At 30.9% G+C, this 20,079-nt stretch overlaps 1 protein-coding gene across 1 annotated transcript; it reads left to right on the top strand.

Annotated features, from left to right (window-relative positions):
• Positions 1-612: 612 nt before the first annotated feature.
• Positions 613-2,778, top strand: LOC126675108 (polygalacturonase 1 beta-like protein 3). The gene is made up of 2 exons (XM_050369691.2): positions 613-722; positions 873-2,778. The coding sequence occupies exons 1-2, from the start codon at positions 669-671 to the stop codon at positions 2,670-2,672; spliced, it is 1,854 nt and encodes a 617-aa protein (XP_050225648.1). The 5' UTR covers positions 613-668; the 3' UTR covers positions 2,673-2,778.
• The last annotated feature ends 17,301 nt before the right edge of the window (positions 2,779-20,079 follow it).

Raw genomic sequence — 20,079 nt, 5'->3', positions numbered from 1 at the left:
CTTGGTTTAAACTCTCCATTAAGCAATAAATATTAATGATAAACAAATTTTCAGATTGAACACTGTGGAGTAGGTGGAGTTGTTTATAATAGTATCTCGATTTGATTATTAAATTAATTTGAATTAATTATGTTTAGATTAACGGTTTCAGTATCGAACCGGAGGGAGAGAAGGATTCTTTTATAAAGCCCAGTACTCAAAATGCAATTCGAGTATCATTACAGTTGCTATGCAGAACATTCAAAATTTAAGTAATGAACATAACATTAATATTTTGCGCGTTAGAATAGATCCAAGTTTATCATGATTTCCGAAATCAAATTTTTAAAATAATGAACTCGTCTAAACGAAAAACTTATATGGATCTAGATCGCCCTGCTGGGATTCATTGTTAGGATTCATATAAGTGTTTCTCCTTATAATTAAACTAATTAAATTTATTTATTTATTGTTTTATTTTGAATTAACAAGTCACAAAATAGGTGGAAAATATGCAAGAGTGCGGCATCTCAATAGATTACACCACCAACTTTTTTAAAAAGCAAAACTTGGCAGAAAAGGAAAGTATTTTTCTACAATAAAATTATGGGTCTTACTTATTTTTAACATTTTCCACTCTCTATTTAACCATCTTGACACAAGCAGCTAGATCAGTCACATACACCACAATGTGTATTCTCTTCTTCATTCTCCTCTTATTCTCAATCTCATCTTCCAACAAGGTAATTATAAATTTATAAACTTCTAATTAATTTCTCAAGTTAGTTTAATTTGGTTAATTTCTGTTTCTTTTTTTGTATTTATCTTACAGTTGTTTTACATGCATGAAAAAAGTTGCTTACAGTTTGTCTTGTTCATACCACAATTTGCAGCTTTCTTTAGCAGCAACAACAAAAACAACCGAGTTGAACCCGTTTTCTCCTAAAGCATCTTCGATTCGTTATTGGAACAAACACATCTCCAACACCTTACCTAAATCTCAGTTTCTCCTTTCTAAAGCTTCTCCACTCACTGCTGTTGACTCGGCTTTCCTTTCCCAACTCGCTGCCCACAACTCACTCTCTTCCCATTTTGATTCCTTCTGTTCTCTAGCCAATTTATATTGCTCTTTTGACTCTAAACCACGCAATGCTGATAACAAAGATGCCAACTTTGCTCTTTACTCCAACAAACGCTTTTCGAACTATGGTGGGTCAAAACTCGGAGGGGCCGACTCGTTCAAGAATTACTCCAAAGGGTTGAACTCGGTTCAAGACTCGTTTATAAAGTACAGCCGTGAAGCAACGGGACATAGCGAAGGATTCACTAACTATGGTACTGATGCAAACGTTGCTAATGCAACGTTTGGAAACTATGGCGCTGGTGCAACTGGCGGCTCGGGCGAGTTCAAAAGCTACGATGACCGAGTCAATGTACCGGGTCTCAGATTTACTACATATGATTCTGATGGAAATAATCATAAGCTGACGTTTACAACTTATAGCGAGGATACAAATTCTGGGTCTCAGTCATTTACTAGCTACGGGAAGAAAGGAAACGGAGTTCCAGCTGAGTTCGCAGCTTATAGTGGTGACTCAAATATAATTGAGTCAACATTTACGGGTTATGGCGAGTTAGGTAATGCAGCAAATGATAGCTTTACAGGGTACGGTGTTTCAGGCAATAACCCGCATAATAATTTCAAAAACTACGGCACCGGTGCAAATTCCGCCGTGGATAGCTTCTCGAGCTACAGAAATGGAGCAAATGTCGGTCATGACTCGTTCCAGTCGTATGCTAGGAATACAAATGCAGGGAAGGTTAATTTCGTAAATTATGGAAAAACATTCAACCCTGGAAATGATACATTTAAAGAATATGGTAAAGGATCAAAGGGTATCACAACCGTTGGTTTCAAAACCTACGGTCCTGATCGGTCTTTCAAAGATTATATTCAAAAAGGTGTCACTTTTGCTGGTTACACCAACACTACAACGACTAGTGGCAGTTTTGTAAATAAAAGATTTGTTGAACCTGGCAAGTTTTTCAGGGAGTCAATGTTGAAGGAAGGGAATGTTATGGCCATGCCCGACATTGTAGATAAAATGCCCAAAAGGTCATTTTTGCCCTTATCAATTGTCTCTAAATTACCATTTTCATCCTCGAATCTTACCGAGATGAAGAAAATTTTCCATGCACTAGAGGACTCAGAAACGGAGCGCGTGCTTGTCAACGCGCTAGCCGAATGCGAGCGAAAAGCTAGCCAGGGTGAGACCAAGCGGTGCGTGGGCTCGTTGGAGGATATGATAGACTTTGCTGTATCGGTCCTGAGCCGCAATGTGGTGGTCAGGACCACTGAAAATGTTGCTGGGTCAAAGAAAAATGTGCTGATAGGAAAAGTCAGAGGGATCAACGGTGGAGAAGTGACTAAATCGGTGTCGTGTCATCAAAGTATGTACCCGTATTTATTGTATTATTGTCACTCAGTTCCCAGAGTTAGAGTTTATGAAGCTGAAATTCTTGATGCTGAGAGTAAAGATAAGATCAATCGTGGGGTTGCCATTTGTCATATTGACACGTCAGCATGGAGTCCAGATCATGGTGCCTTCGTGGCATTAGGATTCAGCCCTGGACTAATTGAAGTTTGCCATTGGATTTTTGAGAATGATATGACGTGGACTATAGCTGATTGAGTAGTAGTTGCTTTAGTTGAAATTTGATTTTAATGAATTCATGTAAGAGGTGATTTTGTTTCCTTTTTTTGGATTTTAATATTTATTTTTCGGTTTTTAATATTTATTTTTCGGTTGTTATCTTTTATGATAAGAATAAATGACAATATCACACAAATGTTTGGAAACTATTTTAGATTTAGTAATCTAAAAATATCCGATCCTTTTTTATTAATATTTCTAACATTGAAGCAATCAACTTTATTCCATCATCCAATTTTAATTTTTAATTGTATTTTCTTTTTATTGAAATTCCTCTATTTAGAAAAGATTGAAATTTATTAATTATATTTGACATAATTTTAACTTTTAATATTTTTTAAAAATTAAAATTTTATTTAGATACTTGTCAAATATTGACATTTTTGAAGTTTTTTAGAATGAAAAAAACTCCATTAAATAAGAAATGGTTACAGTTGAAACTGAAAATTAAAAAATATAATAAAATTTAACAATTTTTTTAAATATAAATAAAAAAGTCAAAACAGTAAAATATTTTTAAATGATTAGACATTTTTAAATGATTAGGCATTTTTAAATGATAAGATTTAAATGTTTTGATAAAAAAAATCTACGTAACTTCGATTTATGTTTGTATTCGTTCGTTATTGTCAAAAGACTGAGTCGTGAACAAACTCATTCATTTAGCAGATAAACAAACGAACACGAATTGAAAACAAACGGAACATGAATACTATGAATTTTAAGTAAAATACACATCTTATTTAAAGTTCGAAAGAACATAAACCAAACATGATTACTTCATTCTTGTAATGAGCCAATTGTTGAATATGAAATCTCAAATCTCGGTTCATTTACGGTCCTAATTTTTATTATTCGTTATGGAAGGAAAGAAGTATTCAAGAAGAATTGTGAAGGCATAAAGTTGTACTTATATTTTGGAAGCTTTTGCTCGTGGCTATAACTCTCTGTGTTTCAAACTCTCACCTTTCAGTATAACTGGACACGACAATACAACTTTTTTATCCTCAAGGAAATCTTATTTTGTGTTCTTTTTCCCTTTTTATGAAAGATTTTGTGTTCTTTAACTTATACATTTTCTTTTACTTGTAAAAATTATAAAAATGAAAATTAATTAACTTTGATGAGATTTAAAGGCAAAATATGTATACAAGTCTAAACCTTTTCGATAATTTATGTATTTAATCAAAACATTTAAATCTGATCATGTTTGACCAGTTCAATAAAACTAACAGCAATTCAAGTCTGATTTAAAAAATGCCTAATCATTTAATTCAAGTCTAATATTTAATTTTTAAAAGTAATATGTATATGCATAAGGTAATAAAAATAAAATAAAACTTGAAACAATGTACATACGTTTTTTCCTTTTGTCGGTATAAATACCACCAAATCTCCGGAGCTACTACTGCAATTAAGTTGAACCAAGCAGTGTACAACGACGGAGTAAGAAATTCAACATTAAAAGAGTCAAGTCATAATATGCATTATATATGAAGGGACAATTGACGAGAATTAGAGGGACTAAGTTACAATATAATTTAATTTCATATACTAATTTAAGCAATTTTGAAAAGTTAGAGGAGCCAAGGTTTAAATTTTCAGCTAAATACACTTCGTGCAATCATATAATCTCTACAGAGAAATTATAATGAAAGCACAGGAGAATTGGAGGGCATATGTGATGTTCTTTTTCAAGAAAATGAAAATGTGGTAACAGAAGCATCAACAAAGAAAATGAAATTCCACTGTATAAAGTGAAGGAGTTAAGTTTCTGAATTTGGACGAATATAAACCTTTGATAAGTAGCTCTAGGACTAGAATCTTGTCCTTCATTGGCTAATATGCCCACCAATGTTTAATATGTAAATGCACATAACAAATTGAGGTACCCGGTTTTGGCTAAATTAGGTAAAAGAAAAACAAATGGTCCTAATTTGCCAATTTCACCCTGTGTTTTAGGGCAAGTGAGAGTGTTGAGTGGAAGGAGAATTTGAGGCATGCAAGGCTCAAAAGAAGAGGGTGCAGCAGCTTTGAGTGAAACCCAAGAAATGCTTTGCTAATTAGTGTTGATGATTGATGGGGCATAAAGGAACATTCATGCTGCTTTTTTAACTGTCTGCCTGCCCATTCTGCACTGCCTATTTCTTCATTGCTTTTGGACCGTAATAGTAGTTCTCATTCTTGCTTCCTGTCTGTGATTAGACAACCGGGGCGGTTGTACCGGAAACCGGCCAACTGTTCGGTCCAACTGGCCGTAAAACTAAAAATTCGGTTAGAATGGATTGGACCGGCAGAACCAGACTGAATTGGCGGTTGAATTACTGGTTGGACATGTTAAACCGACAATTATTCAATAAACCATGTTTAATATTTGATTTTTATATAATTTTACTCAACCGATTGAACCGGCTCAACCGCAAACCAATTCGGCCACCCATTTGGTTTTAAATAAATTACTTATTCCTGCATATGCATGTTCTTGTGTTAAGTTTGGACGGATTCTGACCGGATGTTACCGTATTTGACTATTTGATGTAAGTTTAAATTCCAGTCTGATTCAAATTTGATATTTATTATTCAAATTTAATCTATATGTTAAATTTATGTAAGTCCGGACCTATTTTTTTTTTTGAAATTTATGTTAAAATTCAAGTCCGTATGCAAACAAGCGAGTCTAACTCAATCTCGAATTCACACTGAAGTTGAACAAAAATAAGTGTTTAGATTGGTTCAAGCAAGACATGTCTGAGCAGGCCGGGCAGTTACTCGGCCTCACCATCTCTACTGTTCCATATTTGGTAATGGTACAAAGGAAAAGGGAAAAGTTTCAGAAAAATACAAAAAATAGGAAAAAATAATAAAAATACATACTTTTCAAAAAGTTTATATTTAATACCTAAATAATTTACAAAAATATATCATAAATTTTCAATTTTTACGTACGATATCATATATGTACGAGATATGTATTGATAATGTATTTTATATGTATAAAACACGTATCAAAAATGTTAATTTTTTATAGTAAAAAAGTACATAAAATTATATAAGGTAAATTTGAAATATTTTAACTAAACACGTATTTTTATAGATTAAGCGATTTTTTTAGGGTATTTTTATAGTTATCCCAAGGAAAAGTGGTTATCAAATTGGACTCAAGAGTTTAATGGCACAGAGATGTTGGGCCCCTTTGGTCTTCTATGATATGAATCTCAATTCCTTATGACCAATAGTGGGCTGCAAAACTACCTTTCTTTAGAGACAGTTTTCAGGCCTAACTTGTTAATTTTCAGAGGAAATTAGACCCAGCATTTTCAATGCAGCAAATATATATAATACTAGTACGAAACCCTCGCTTTGCTTTAAAAAAATAATTAAAATAAATAAAATAAATTATTTTAATTTTTATTATATTATATAAGATCTATTTTGCAAATATTTAGTTAATTTTTTTTATTATTTTAATCATGTATTGATTTTTTTTTATTTAATGGGTTGTCTTTCTATATGAAAGTAAGTTTATTTTCATTAATGAAAGTTAAAAAGTGCTTGAATGTATTATTATAAACCATAACTTTAAAATCTATTCAACAATCTGCAGAGAATGTTAAATATGTTTTTCTCTAAATATTATATTTTATGTTAGGTTAGTAAAATTTGTTCGTAATTTATTTAAGTTTTTTTACTATTATATATGTTTGAATACTAAAAACAATCATAGTCAAATTTACTGGTAGATTCAAATATATAAGGTAGAAAAATATATGATTTTTTTTTGTAGATATAGAATTTCAGAAAGATAAAGGCTGACAAAATTAAACAATTTAAATGAAAAAACATTCTATTGTTACATTTATTTTAATGGTATTATTTGAAATGTGAATTTTAATAAGGTGCACAATTATCATTATATGCTATATTCAGGCATTCTATAATTAAATTAAATAAGTTTTAATTCATAATAATAGTAGCAAAAAAATATATTTTTAATTCAATTTTATGCTACAAATCAAATTATAATAATTTTTCTTTGATGTAATGGATTGTAGCATTTAACATGCATATTTTAAAAATAGTATATAATTAGGGTGTTCATTGTATTTTTTTTAAAACGCATATTTGGTATTATCTAATATAAATAAGTTGAACAAAATTATGTTAACATATAAATAAATAAGTTGAAAGAACAAAAAAGAAAAAATTATATTTAATGTATAAATTTTTAAGTTTTGTTTTTTGGGTAAGTAAATTTTTAAATTAGGTTAAAAGAAATATTTTAACTTCAGATAGATATAAAAGAACTTAACAAATTTGTTTACTTATTGTTCTTTTATAAAAAGGGAAATCAAATTTTAGTTGAGCATAAAAGACAAATAGGGTAAATAATGGAATGAAGAAATAAATATCATATGTCAACATAATATTTTTTTCCCGAATAAGGGCAATACAATAGATATACAACAAAACGGACAAACGGGGACAGAAAAGGAAATCATGCCAAAAATGCTACATGTCATTAACAAAAGATTTAACTTTCTATGGAGGGCATCAGGTGTAAGTCTTCTAATTGATTGTTGTTCTCAAAAGCATAAATTCTAAGGGTATTAAAGGCATGTACACATTTTTGGTTCACTTTTATACTATAGGTATAGATTATTTATTGTTTTTCTTTAATTTTTTTTTATATATATTATACCATATAACTTTCTATTTCATATTTGACCTAATAAACTTATTATATTTATGATTTATTTAAATAATATTTTTACTTACTTTTTTCTCCTTTTGTTATTTAGAATAATATGTATTATCATTTTTATTTTATTATATGCATACAATATTGTTTTATTTGGAAATTATCCAATCTCAATTCGTAACAATTACCGAATTCATATTTCATTTATTTTCTTTAATACCTCGAATTTATATTAGTTGCTTATTATGAGGTCGATTAATATTTTCATCCTCAATTTTTTTATTATGTCCTTGTATTAATTTAGAATTTGTGAGGTTTAATATCGATCAACAATAAAAATTAACTAGGGATTATGATTAATTTTTTATTTTGATTTCTTGTCCGTAAAACTATTAATTAATTGCGGAAATCATCCGTATTCTATATTTCCATCATTCACGTTGATGTTTTGACGGATAATATATCACACGTCGGATTCCAATGTCGCGACGATGCAGAGTAGTACAATATAATATTTATGCTATTTTATTTCACATTTAATTTTTATGATACGATGTCAAAAGTAATATTTATATTTTATATTTAGTTTATTTTTCAATAAGACTCTATTTTTGGAGATCCCTCCTCTTTTATATTGTTGAAAGATCATATTTTAGAGGAGCTGGTTTTGTTTGCCGAAAAACTACCCCCAAATTTTAGTTAATAGTGTTCTTTAAAACTCCACAGCTGAAGGTTTTTATTCTTCTTGAGTCAGTTTGAATAACCATTAACCCGATTAAGAAAGTTGAGGGTTCGCTTAATCTTATTAAAATCCTTAATTTAAAAAGTAGAAATTTTATATGGTTGGGTTGTCTTTAATGATATATTTTGATGCTTGAGTTTGTATTTTTAGATCTAACTTTTCGGATTTATATTAAAAATGTGATTTGGAAAGGATGAAATTTTAAGAATCAAGCGGTTTTCCGGTCTAATAAGAGGAAATTAAAAAAACCAAGACCCCACATTAACGGAATTATGTTCATTATTGAGGTTGAGTTAATACTTTTTCTGAAATTTAGGCTAGACTACTTTCTATTCCATTGTTTTTTTCCTTCTACTTTCATCGGGCCATTCATCTTATGTATCTGATAAATTATTAAAAATTTATATAGTTTATTATTTATGATTTTCATAATTGCACGTTTATTCTCTTCAATGAATCTACATTCGAAAAAAAAAAAGAGCACGGACATTTAGCAAATTATGTTAAAATCTATGCAAGATGTGTATATGTAAATTGGATCCTTTCCATTGCAGATACGATATGTGAAAAATGAACGAGCCCACATTTTGAAGAAATTCTTAGATAGACTCAGTCTACCACGTCATCCGTAGACTAACCTATCACATTTTAACACGTCATTAAAATAATGGCACTATCGTAATTTTGTTTATTACTTGTCTATACTTTGGATAGTAATATTACGATAGTGCCATTATTTTAATGACGTGTCAAAATATAATAGGTTAGTCTACAGACGACGTGGTGGACTGAGTCTACCTAAGAATTTCTCCACATTTTGTACCCTACTTATTGACAAATATTTAAATTTATTTAGGCCCAATTTATATTCGAACAAAGAAATATAAATTTGTTTGTTTTTATAATTAGAAAGGAGAAGCGCTTGTAGGAGAAATAGAACCCACAACCTAACATTGTTACCAAACGTTTATATTTTTCAAGCTATAATTTATTGGTTATAAATTTGTTAATAGAAAATATTTTACTATTGTAAAATTATAGTTTAAGTAGTTAGAGGTGGGACTATCCTTAAGATGACAGGTTTCGACTCAGGCCGAAACTGAAATTTTTTTACGGAAAAAGGGTCATCTATGCCCTTAAGGTTTGTCTCGAGGATCAAGTAAGCCCTCAACGTCTGGAAAGGTTCAAATATACCCCTAACGTCTTAAAAAGTGAACAATCAGACCCTCCGATTTTGACAACCAGCCCCCTAACGTCTCATTTATGAGTCAAAATTAGGGTGTGGTTGTACACTTTTTAAGACATTAAGGGCATATTTGAACCTTTTCAGACGTTAGGGGCTTACTTGATCCTATAGACAAACGTTAGGGGTATAAATGACCTTTTTTCCCCTTTTTTACAGTAAAAGTAACTTTTTTTAAAAAGATGTAAATTTATAGTGAATTCAAAGTTAGATGAATGTAAATTATAAATGAATTAAAAATTGAATCCGAATTGAAAAAAATCACAATCCGCTATTGAATATATACGAATTGAAGTTTAGTTACTGCATTACACGAGAGAAAGGAGATCAAATATTAACAATTGAAAATTTCGAAAAACAAATTTTAATAATTTAAAAAACATGTGCTCTATCACATTTATTAATTTAAGAGGTGAAAAAACAAAAGATAATTTTCTCCCACCGAGATACTACTAACTTGATATTTTCCTTCTTGTCATTTCATTCAACTCTATGCCTCTTAAAATATTGGCAGAAGGTACAAAAAACCCATTGTACTTTTGCAATTGGTACAAATAAGCCATCAAACTAAAAAAAGTACGAATAAGCACCTGAACTCAATTTTTTGGGACAAATTAACACCTCGCTAACGGAGTTCTCTAACCCCGTCAATCTTCTGCCACGTGCTCAGTTAGCTGTGTTCTTTTTTTTTTTTCCATGTCACAAAGGTATTCCATGTCACCATTTTTAATTACATTTATCACCATTTTTAATATATTCCCCTAAATTAACCCTTATCCCTAATTTTAAAGCCCGCTAAATTGAAACAGAACCTCTAAACTCTTCCCCAAATTACATTGATGGCAATTTAAATTCTACCTCTCTTTTTTTCGTTCACCTCTCTTTCCCTTTCACCTCTCATTGTCTTTCACTCTCAGTTTCACGTTGTGGTTAACAGGATCGACGATTGTAGGCTGCTCGTGTTTATGAGGAATGATTGCTTGTGGTTACGAGGAACATTGTAAGGTAAGACATCATTTTTTTGCATTTGCTTTTGTTGTTTTTTGGTGTTTATTTAACGTTAGGTTTCTTCGATTGCATATGTGTTTGTTAGATTTTATTTTCTTACTCTTGCAGAAATAATTATTCTTGTTGATGTGAAAAGGGAAAATTGGAAATTTGTTAGATGTTAGGGTTTGGCTTGTCAGTTATGGTTGTATGCTAGGTGTTTGTAGTAATGTCTGTGACATTTTTATGGTATGTTAATTTGTATGCTAGGTATTTGTAGTAATGTGTGTCATATTTTTGAAAATAATTTTTGATCATGATCCCTCTACTATTCCCTAATCTCCACTACTTCCTAACCTGTACCAAATAACTATTTAATTTTGAAGGAATAGGTAAGTTGTATGCATTTATGTACTTGGAAATAATTATTTTTTATGTTATGGCTTGTTGGATAACTGTTAATGGCAGGTTTTTTTCAAATTTAGAAATGTTGATTTAAGTATCCATGTTGATGTATATTTTGATGTAAATTTCCATGTTGATGCAAATTTCCGTGTTGATATAAATTTCTGTTATGGGTTGTTGGATTACAGGATGGGGTTGAGGTAGCAGAAGATGAGGTTGAGGTAGTGGTAGAGGAGGTAGCAATGGGCATTAATGGGGATGAGGTCGTTAGGGAGGTGGAGGACGTAGAAGTTCCAATAATAGGGCATTATGATGCTTCTATGGACGAAGAAGCAGTAGAGGAGGATGCAAATGGAGAAGTAAGGGAGGATGGGGCAGATGAGAATATTTATGAGGCATTTAGAGAGGAAGATGCAGTAGAGGATTCAACTGATCCAGAATATGAACTGCATGACGGGAATGAGAGTGAGTATTTTTCTTCAGATGATCTTGGTTCATATGGGAGTGATTCTGAAGATGAAGCTGTTAGAGTAAGAAGTTCAAGCTGTAGATTTGATACCAAATCTGCATTTCCAGAATTTGGGTTGGGTATGGCATTCTCTACTGCAGCTGATGTCAGAAGTGCTATAGCTAGGTATTCTGTGATACATGGTAAGGCTGTGGAGTTTACACACAATGAGCCAAATAAGGTTCGAGTTATATGTGAGAAGGACTGTCCTTTTCAGTTGCATGTGAGCAGACCAAATGCTGAAGAAAGCTTGATGGTGAAAACCTTCATTCCAGACCATCACTGTGGCAGGATATTTGACAATCCAAGAGCTAGTTACAAATTCTTGGCTGACTATTTTAGGAGGAGGGTGAAACAAAACCCTAACATGAAGGTAAAGGACATGAGACAAATTGCTAAGGAAGAACTAAGGGTTAATGTGTCTGAGGCTAAATGCAAGAGAGCAAAACAATTGATCAAGAATGAACTGGCAGGAAGTTACCTTTTGGAGTATCACAGGTTAGAAGCTTATGCAGCTGAGATAAAAAGAAGTAACCCAGGAAGTGCATGTGACATTCAGCTATGTAATGAAGGTCTCAGAGAAGGCAAAAGAATATTTTGGAGAATGTTTGTGTGCTTCGAATCATGCAAGAAGGGCTGGCTGGGTGGTTGCAGGCCTATCATAGGAATGGACGGTTGTTTTTTGAAAGGGGTGTGTAAAGGACAACTTCTTTGTGCTGTGGGCAAAGATGGAAACAATAGAATGTTTCCACTTGCATGGGCTATTGTTGACGTTGAAGACAAGGCAAACTGGAGATGGTTCTTGGATAGTTTAATTCAAACTCTAGGTTTGGGTATTGGCAATGGTCTGACCATAATTTCAGATATGCAAAAAGTAATTGTTTTTTTTATTCATTAATTTAATTTTAGTTTATTTGATGCTCAATTCCTTGATAGTTAATTGTTTGACTAATGTTCTGCTTTTGTTTAGGGATTGATACCTGCTGCTAAAGAGGCACTGCCACAAGCTGAACATAGATGGTGTGCAAGACACGTCTACGCTAACTGGAGTAAGGATTGGAGGGGGGGTGAACTCAAGAAAAAATTTTGGATTTGTGCTTGGAGCACCTATGAGAGTGAGTTCAACATAAACTTACTCAGTGTGGCAGAACATGGTGAAAAGGCAGCAACGGATTTGATGCACTATGATCCTAAATTTTGGAGCAGAGCCTTTTGTAGTTCAAGGTGTAAATCTGACATGATTGATAATAATGTGTCAGAGACCTTTAACTCTTGGATCACTGACATAAGAGATAGGAATATCATCACATTGCTTGAAGAAATAAGAAAGAAAGTGATGACAAGAATTGTGGAGCATCACAATAAACACACCAAGTGGACTGGAGACTATTCACCAGATTGTATGAAGCAATATGAGTGCAATTTGTACATAAGCAGTGAATGTGATGTTACTTTCTGTGGTGGGCAAGCTTATGAGGTGAGCCATGGAGATGATCTACACACAGTGTTGCTAGATAAGAGGTGTTGCACATGTAGATCTTGGGACATCACAGGCATTCCTTGCCCCCATGGAATTGCTGCAATCTTCCATGCTAAGAAGAATCCCATGCATTTTATTGTGAACTGGTACCATAAATCTATTTACAGTCAGGCATATGCTTTCCATTTACTTCCAGTTAGAGGATACAAGTTCTGGAAATGTGAAGAGTATGAAGCTATTCTGCCACCACCAGTGAAACAACAACCTGGAAGACCGAAGAAGAACCGTGTGAGGGCTAAACATGAGCCTAAGAAGATGTCTGCTGCTGGAAAACTGAGCAGAAAAGGAGGTCACATAACATGTAGCAATTGTAAAGGAATTGGGCATAACAAGAAAAAGTGCACAAAAATTGGTGAATCTTCTGGTGCAACTGTCTTAGAACCAACACAACCAGCTAGGCCAACAGTACAAGTGCAACAAGTCAGAACAAGATCAAAAGCACAACCAACTACACCAACACCAAGAGCACAACCAACAACACCATCAGCTCAATCATCACATGTATTATCTTTGAATTTTATTCTAATTTCTATTCATAAAAGATTGTTTTGTTTTATGTCTAACTTTTTTTCTCTCATATGTCAGGCTTCCAATAGAGCAATGCCACCAATGTCAAAACGACTAGCTCAAGCACTTGCTAGAAGGAATGCAAAGAGAAAGAAAAATAATGATGATTATGATTATGGAAATGGAGTAGGTGTAGTGTATGATAGAACTTCTGGCGCCACCTCATTCCGAGTAAGCATGATATATTATTATGCATTGATAATGGTTGGCCATATTTATAATGGTTGGTATACATTGATAATGGCTGGTATATATTTAATGTTTATGTTTTGTGATTGGTATGTAATAATAATGGCTGGTATTTAATGTTTCTGTTTGAGGTTGATATTTATAATGGTTAGTATTTGTTGTTTTATGGTTGGTATTGTTGTTTTGCAGTCTTCACTTAGCACTGAAGTTGTCATCGATAATGGCGTTCAAAATGAGGATAACATATCAAATGAGCCTCAAACACATGTCACTGATTGGACATTCAGATATTCCATGTCACAGCCTGCACCTACGACCAGAGGACCTATAAGTAAAGGGAAACAGAAGTCTGCAAACTTGAGAAAAATTGCTTTTGTTCCAGATGGTGCCGGCCCTTCCAACCTGCCGTTTAAACCAACCAAAAACTTGACATGGAATGGAAGTCCAGCAATAAGTCCAACAAATATAGAGCAACAAAGAAATGATATGATTCAGATGCGAAGCCGGAAGACTGCCAATGCTAACAATATCAGCAGTTCTGCTCATATCTGAAAAAGTTGGCCATGGATTTTTGCTTTTAAAATGACAATTGTCTCTGTTTTTTGTATCCATTTTTGTGAGCACACTTGGTTTTGCTCAAGGTCTCTAAGAACGATGTCGATCTTTTTGTGTACACGCTCATATATGTAGGCGTTATTTTGTTAGCTTTTTGTATACACAATTAGCTTAGATATTTAGACTCAAGGAATGTGAGCAGCAGATGCTTTTTGTTTGAGTTTTTGACTCTCAATTTGGTTATATGAGCAAAAATATTCTAAAATTTGTTATGTTATTTATTTTCATTAATCATACTATATTGTTTCTTAACTAAACCACATAGTCCAAAGCAACATAAGAGAAAGGATAATAACAGAGCATAGTTAATTCTATATATTTGAACTCCAAATCATCAAGTACATTAGCTGATATTAAGCAGTCAATACTTAGACTACTCCCAATACCTAGAATTATGAATGTTTCGACAAGTACATTACAAATGTTTCGACCAGTCCTATACTACTCCTAATACCTAGAATTACAAGAGAAAGCCCTTGATGATGAAAACACCAAACAATGCTAATGTAATCATCAATGTAATTTTGTAAATTTTCAATTTTTCTTGCAATTTTTTAGCCTTCTGCCTCAGTTCTTCATTCTCATAACGTCCATTAGCATGCTGATTTAGTTCTTCATTCACATAACCTCCATCAAAATTCATCAGCCTTCTATTTTCTATGAGAAGCTGTTTATTCTCTCTTTTCAAGTCATTGATCACAATCTTTGCTCTTGGAGGCACAACGGGATCAGCCCAACTGAAAAAATTGCATCCACCATCCTATTTCATTTCATCAAATTTAGAATCTCTCAATTGATTATAAATGTTAACTAGAAATTACAAGCATATCACACTTACATCAAAAATTCGGCATCCATAAAATCTTCTCCCAGCATTCTTCTCCTTCCATGAAGTAAAGAGTTTCGCAGCTTCTAAACAATCGCACAGCGGAGGACGACGGGCGTACTCTTCTTCATTGTTGCGCCCTTGGATCCTGCTACCATGAGCTCTCGAAGAAGAGGAAGAGGTGACCATCGTTTGAGTTTGGGGAAGAGTTTTGAGTTTGGAAGAGATGAGGTTACTAGGTTTTATTTTCAATTTAGAGGTTCTGTTTCAATTTAGGGTTTAGGGATTTACAATTAGCGTTAGGGGTTATTTTAGGGGAATATATAAAAAATGGTGACATGGAATATTTTGGTGACATGGAAAACAAAAAGAACACAGCTAGCTGAGCACGTGGTAGAAGATTGACGGGGTTAGAGGGCTCCGTTAGTGAGGTATTAATTTGTCCCAAAAAAATGAGTCCAGGTGCTTATTCGTACTTTTTTTAGTTTGATGGCTTATTTGTACCAACTGCAAAAGTACAATGGGTTTTTTGTACCTTCTGCCTAAAATATTAAAGGAATATTTGGTAATAGCCAGTTTTTTCCTGGAACAAATCATTTCAACTTAACTTTTTTTTGTTTTATTAGTTAATTTGAGCTGGCCCATGTGTGAATACTGGATATATGGTGGAAATGGTAGGTACGAGAAATGCTAATTAAGAAATATAAGTAAAAAAATATGAAATCTAAAAGTAGATATTAATTAATTTCAAAATGGACCTCATTGTCTTCTTAAATAAAATGTGAGGTTTTTATTCTTTTTGCAAAGGAATATGAATAAAAAAAATTCTTGGTCTTTTTCTTACTTCATCTTTAAAAAAAAAACTATATTTGATATAAAAAAATTACATCAATACTCAATAGTCTAAGTTTTAATATTGAAATTGAAAACTTTTTTTATATATTAGTATTTCAACTACTTAAAGAGATATTAAACAAAATATTTTAGTTGTTTTTCAATCATCAATAAAAATGTGAATATAAACACCATATATTTAGTTAAGTTTACGTTTTAGCGAAAAATATAATTTAATATTATTAAACATATTATTATTTTTATCCTTGTACTAATCCGATAAAAGGAAATGACTAAAATGACTAATTTGATACACTTCTAAAAGGAAAAAAGATATTTTAAAAAATAACAGACACTAAAATAACAGATTTAAATAAATTTAGACATTATTAATTAATAATACTTTTAGTTTATTTTTAAAAAAGAATAATTAATCTAAAATAATATAAATTTAAGTAAAATATATTTATCTTACATAATAATGATAATTTAAATAATAGTTTTATTTTTTGTTAATAATAGTGATGACTTGAACTAATTGTTATAGTTGAAAAAATAGACAGATTATTATAAGGGCTTAATGTTTTAAAAAATACCGACTTTGTAGCCCCTTTTCGATCCTACCCTGACGTTAAAAACTTGTTAATTTTACCATATTTCTCATTTTATCGTTTCAATTGTACCCCAAATTTTTAATTTTTGTCAATTTGTCTCTTTTGGGAAGCTTTAAGAATTTGATAAAAAAATATTATTAGATAAAATACAAATATTATTAGATAAAATACAAATATTTAAAATGCAAAATATATATATTCTCCTTTTTGCAATACATAAATATTATTTTGAAAGGAAATTATCATTAGATAAAATACAAATATATAAAAGCAGCAACAGAGGAGACAGAGATAAATGCAAATAGACCGTAAGTAATGATAAAAATGATAATCAAAGGGCCCTGCTCTTACATTTCTTATCAATATCTTGACAATGAAAATGATTATGAGAAAACAAATCTTACAATAAAGATTTTGATGTCGAGAACATCACATGCTTTTTTGGCTTTGCATGAAGGGAAAATGTCTTCTTGCAGAATTCCAAGCTTTTTTTCTTTCTCAATTTTAAGTTTTACCAATAATTATAAATTTCATTTGCAGGGTATAATAATATACATCAACTATAGAACTGAGGCTGAAATGTGAATGGACAGCCGACACTGGAACCAAAAGGTTCCAAAATATTTCAAATCAGATAATAGCAATTTTAAATTTACTTTTTTAATACTAAAATTTTAAGAGCAAATTGCTTAAAGGCTCCTGAGATATACCTTAATTAACAGTTTGATACCTCTTATTTCAAAAATCTACTTAATGGTCCCTCAATTTTAATTCCGTTAACTGAAAGATCCTTCTGTTAATTTGAGGGATTAAATCGTTTAACGGATTGAAACTCGGATACTAAATCGTTTAAAAGTGCGGGACCAAATTGTTTAATAAAATTAAAAGTGAGGGACCAAATCATTCACAAAACAAAAAGTGGGGCACCAAATCGTTTGAAAATAAATGTCGAAATTAATGGAGGGACCTAATAGTCAACAAAATTAAAACTGAATGACCATTAAGTAGACTTTTAAAACAAGTGCTACCAAACTGTTAATTATGGTATATCTTAGGGACTTTAATTCTTTTATCTTCTATTATGACTCGGTTACAAAGACTCATTTTCAAGACTTTAAAAGATATATATTATACCCAACGCATAATGCCACTTAAACTAAAACTTATTGATTTGGATTTTGTAGTTAATTTTAGTAAAATATTCGATAAATTTTATTCAAGTGATCATTTAAAATAATATTTTAGAAATATTCTCTATGATTAACATTTACAATGTGATTATCTACATTAGTTGAGTTTATTTTTTAATTGACGATATAATTAATTTTAATTGTAGATTGACAGTCATATTAAAACAAAACATATCGAGATTTAATTAAAAGTTTATCATTGTATTAAAAGTAAAATAGTCCAAAGTTTTAGAAGTATTTTAATAATTAAATCCACTGGAAATACTCAATGAGATTATTTTAATAATTCATTTATCACTTTTTAATAATAAAATGAGAACTATAATAATTGTTATCTCTAATTATTAATAAAGTTTTAGCGAGGTTGAAATACTATATAATATAAAAAATAGTTATTATTTAAATAAATATAAGTATAAAGTAAATTTTAGATCGAACATTAAACAACTATAAAATAACTAACTAATAATATTTTAAATAAATAGTACATAAAACTATATAAAATTTTCTATTATAATTTGGTATAGTTATAAAAAAGTAACTTTTAATTCAAGTTATAATTAATTGTAAAATAAATAATTAACAACAATGGAAGAGTTGTTGCTTACATAATACCAGCATTTAAATTCTGAAGCAGAATTGAATTTTTATATACAATAGATTTGTCTACTGCTAGAATAGTCTTAATAGATATCTATAGTCTAGTTTTACAATTTTCACAAATTTTTATTGGAATTTATTTGCTTGCTAAACAAACCATTCTTGATGTTTTTCTTTTCAGGTCCTCTTATTTGATTTTAAAATGGCTAATTTGTTATTATGTAAAAATCACTTCAAGTACATTTTTGAAGATAGAAGAGTTGAAGAAACCGGAACCATAGCAGCTATCAAACAACGTATACTACTGAAGATGTTTAATAGAATGTAATAGAATGAGCAATTCTTTACCAACGAGCTGTAACTCTAATGGTATAAGCGCTGAACAACAAATGCAAAGGTCGTGGGTTCAAATTCTCCCACAAGCGCTCCCCCTCCCCAATTATCAAAAAAAGAAAGAATGAGCAATTCTTTGATATCACATTTAAAGGTTTGGATTTTTTTTATAATTAAACCTAATAAATATGGACTAATTAAATAAATAATACTAATCTGTACAATAGAAACTATTTTTACACGTATTCAAGACTAGTGTAGTTGTTGAAAAGCGTTTTTTTGTATTTTTTTTAGGTTTAATTATCTAAAAAATCATACCTTAATTTTTTTTTTCGCTTATACCCTAACTTTGAAAAACAGTCATTTGTACCCAATTTTGTGTTTTTATGTTTCGTCCCTACCCAAAAGTACTAAAATTGCATCTTTTTTACTTGAAAAAAAGTTTAAGATAATTCTTCAATTTATATTTATATACTAATTAGACGTATAATCTAATCTTTTATTTAATTATTTTTAGTTTTTTCATCCTTTAATTTATTATATTGTAAATTATATTTTTATTGGATAGAAATGAAATCTAAAAACCCAAAATTGGGTACAAATGATTTTTTTACAAGGTCAGGGTAAATAAAAAAAAGTTTAAGATGAGTTTTTTTAAATAATTAGGCTTTTTCTTTATAAAAAAATTAATCTTTTAAAAAGACTTCCTCAAACTCATTAGACAGGGGACTAAAATATTCCAAGAAATTATTAATTTAATCTCGAAGTTTTCTTGACGTAATCTTGAGGTTAAGTCATCGTAATTGTCCACTATTTTCTTTTGAGAAAATTAGGAAAAATACTCTCTTTTTAAAAATAATAGGATTTCCTACCTCAAAAAGAAAAAGATAGAGAAAATACCTCACCCTTTTACTATAATTATTTTTTTACTCTAAGACATATTTATATTATGATTATACCTATTTTTTATTATTATTTTACTCTAATCATATTTCTTTTACTCTAATCATATAATATCTGTCACTTTTTTTTCTCTTTCTCTTTCCTTTCTCTTTCTTCTTCTTTCTCTTCTCTGCTTTCTTTTTTTTTTTCGCCATTTTTCTTCTTCTTCTTCTTCTTCTTTATTCTTCTTTTCTTCTCCATTTTTCTTCTTTTTTTCGTCATCGTTCCTTCATCGATCCGTTGTCGCTCCGCCATCGTTTCGTCGTCGCTCCGCCGTTCTTTCATATTTGATTTTAGCCATTTTTTTCTTAATTCGTGGTGATAAATACAATTCATTTTAACTTTCAGATCTAAATAAATTAATCTTTATTTTTTTCAATTTTAGATCTAAAAAGCTGCATGAAAAACACTTTTATGATGAAAAAAACGATTTTCTGCAGAAAAAACGATTTTCTGCAAACAAAACAGCATCTGATTATCATATGAGTATCACTGCATTATCATCACATTATCATAACACTGCAGAAAAAATTATTTTTTTTATAAAAAAAC

This window comes from Mercurialis annua, linkage group LG3 (assembly GCF_937616625.2).
Source record: "Mercurialis annua linkage group LG3, ddMerAnnu1.2, whole genome shotgun sequence".
Classification (NCBI taxonomy): domain Eukaryota; kingdom Viridiplantae; phylum Streptophyta; class Magnoliopsida; order Malpighiales; family Euphorbiaceae; genus Mercurialis; species Mercurialis annua.
This window is presented reverse-complemented; position numbering and strand designations above follow the sequence as displayed.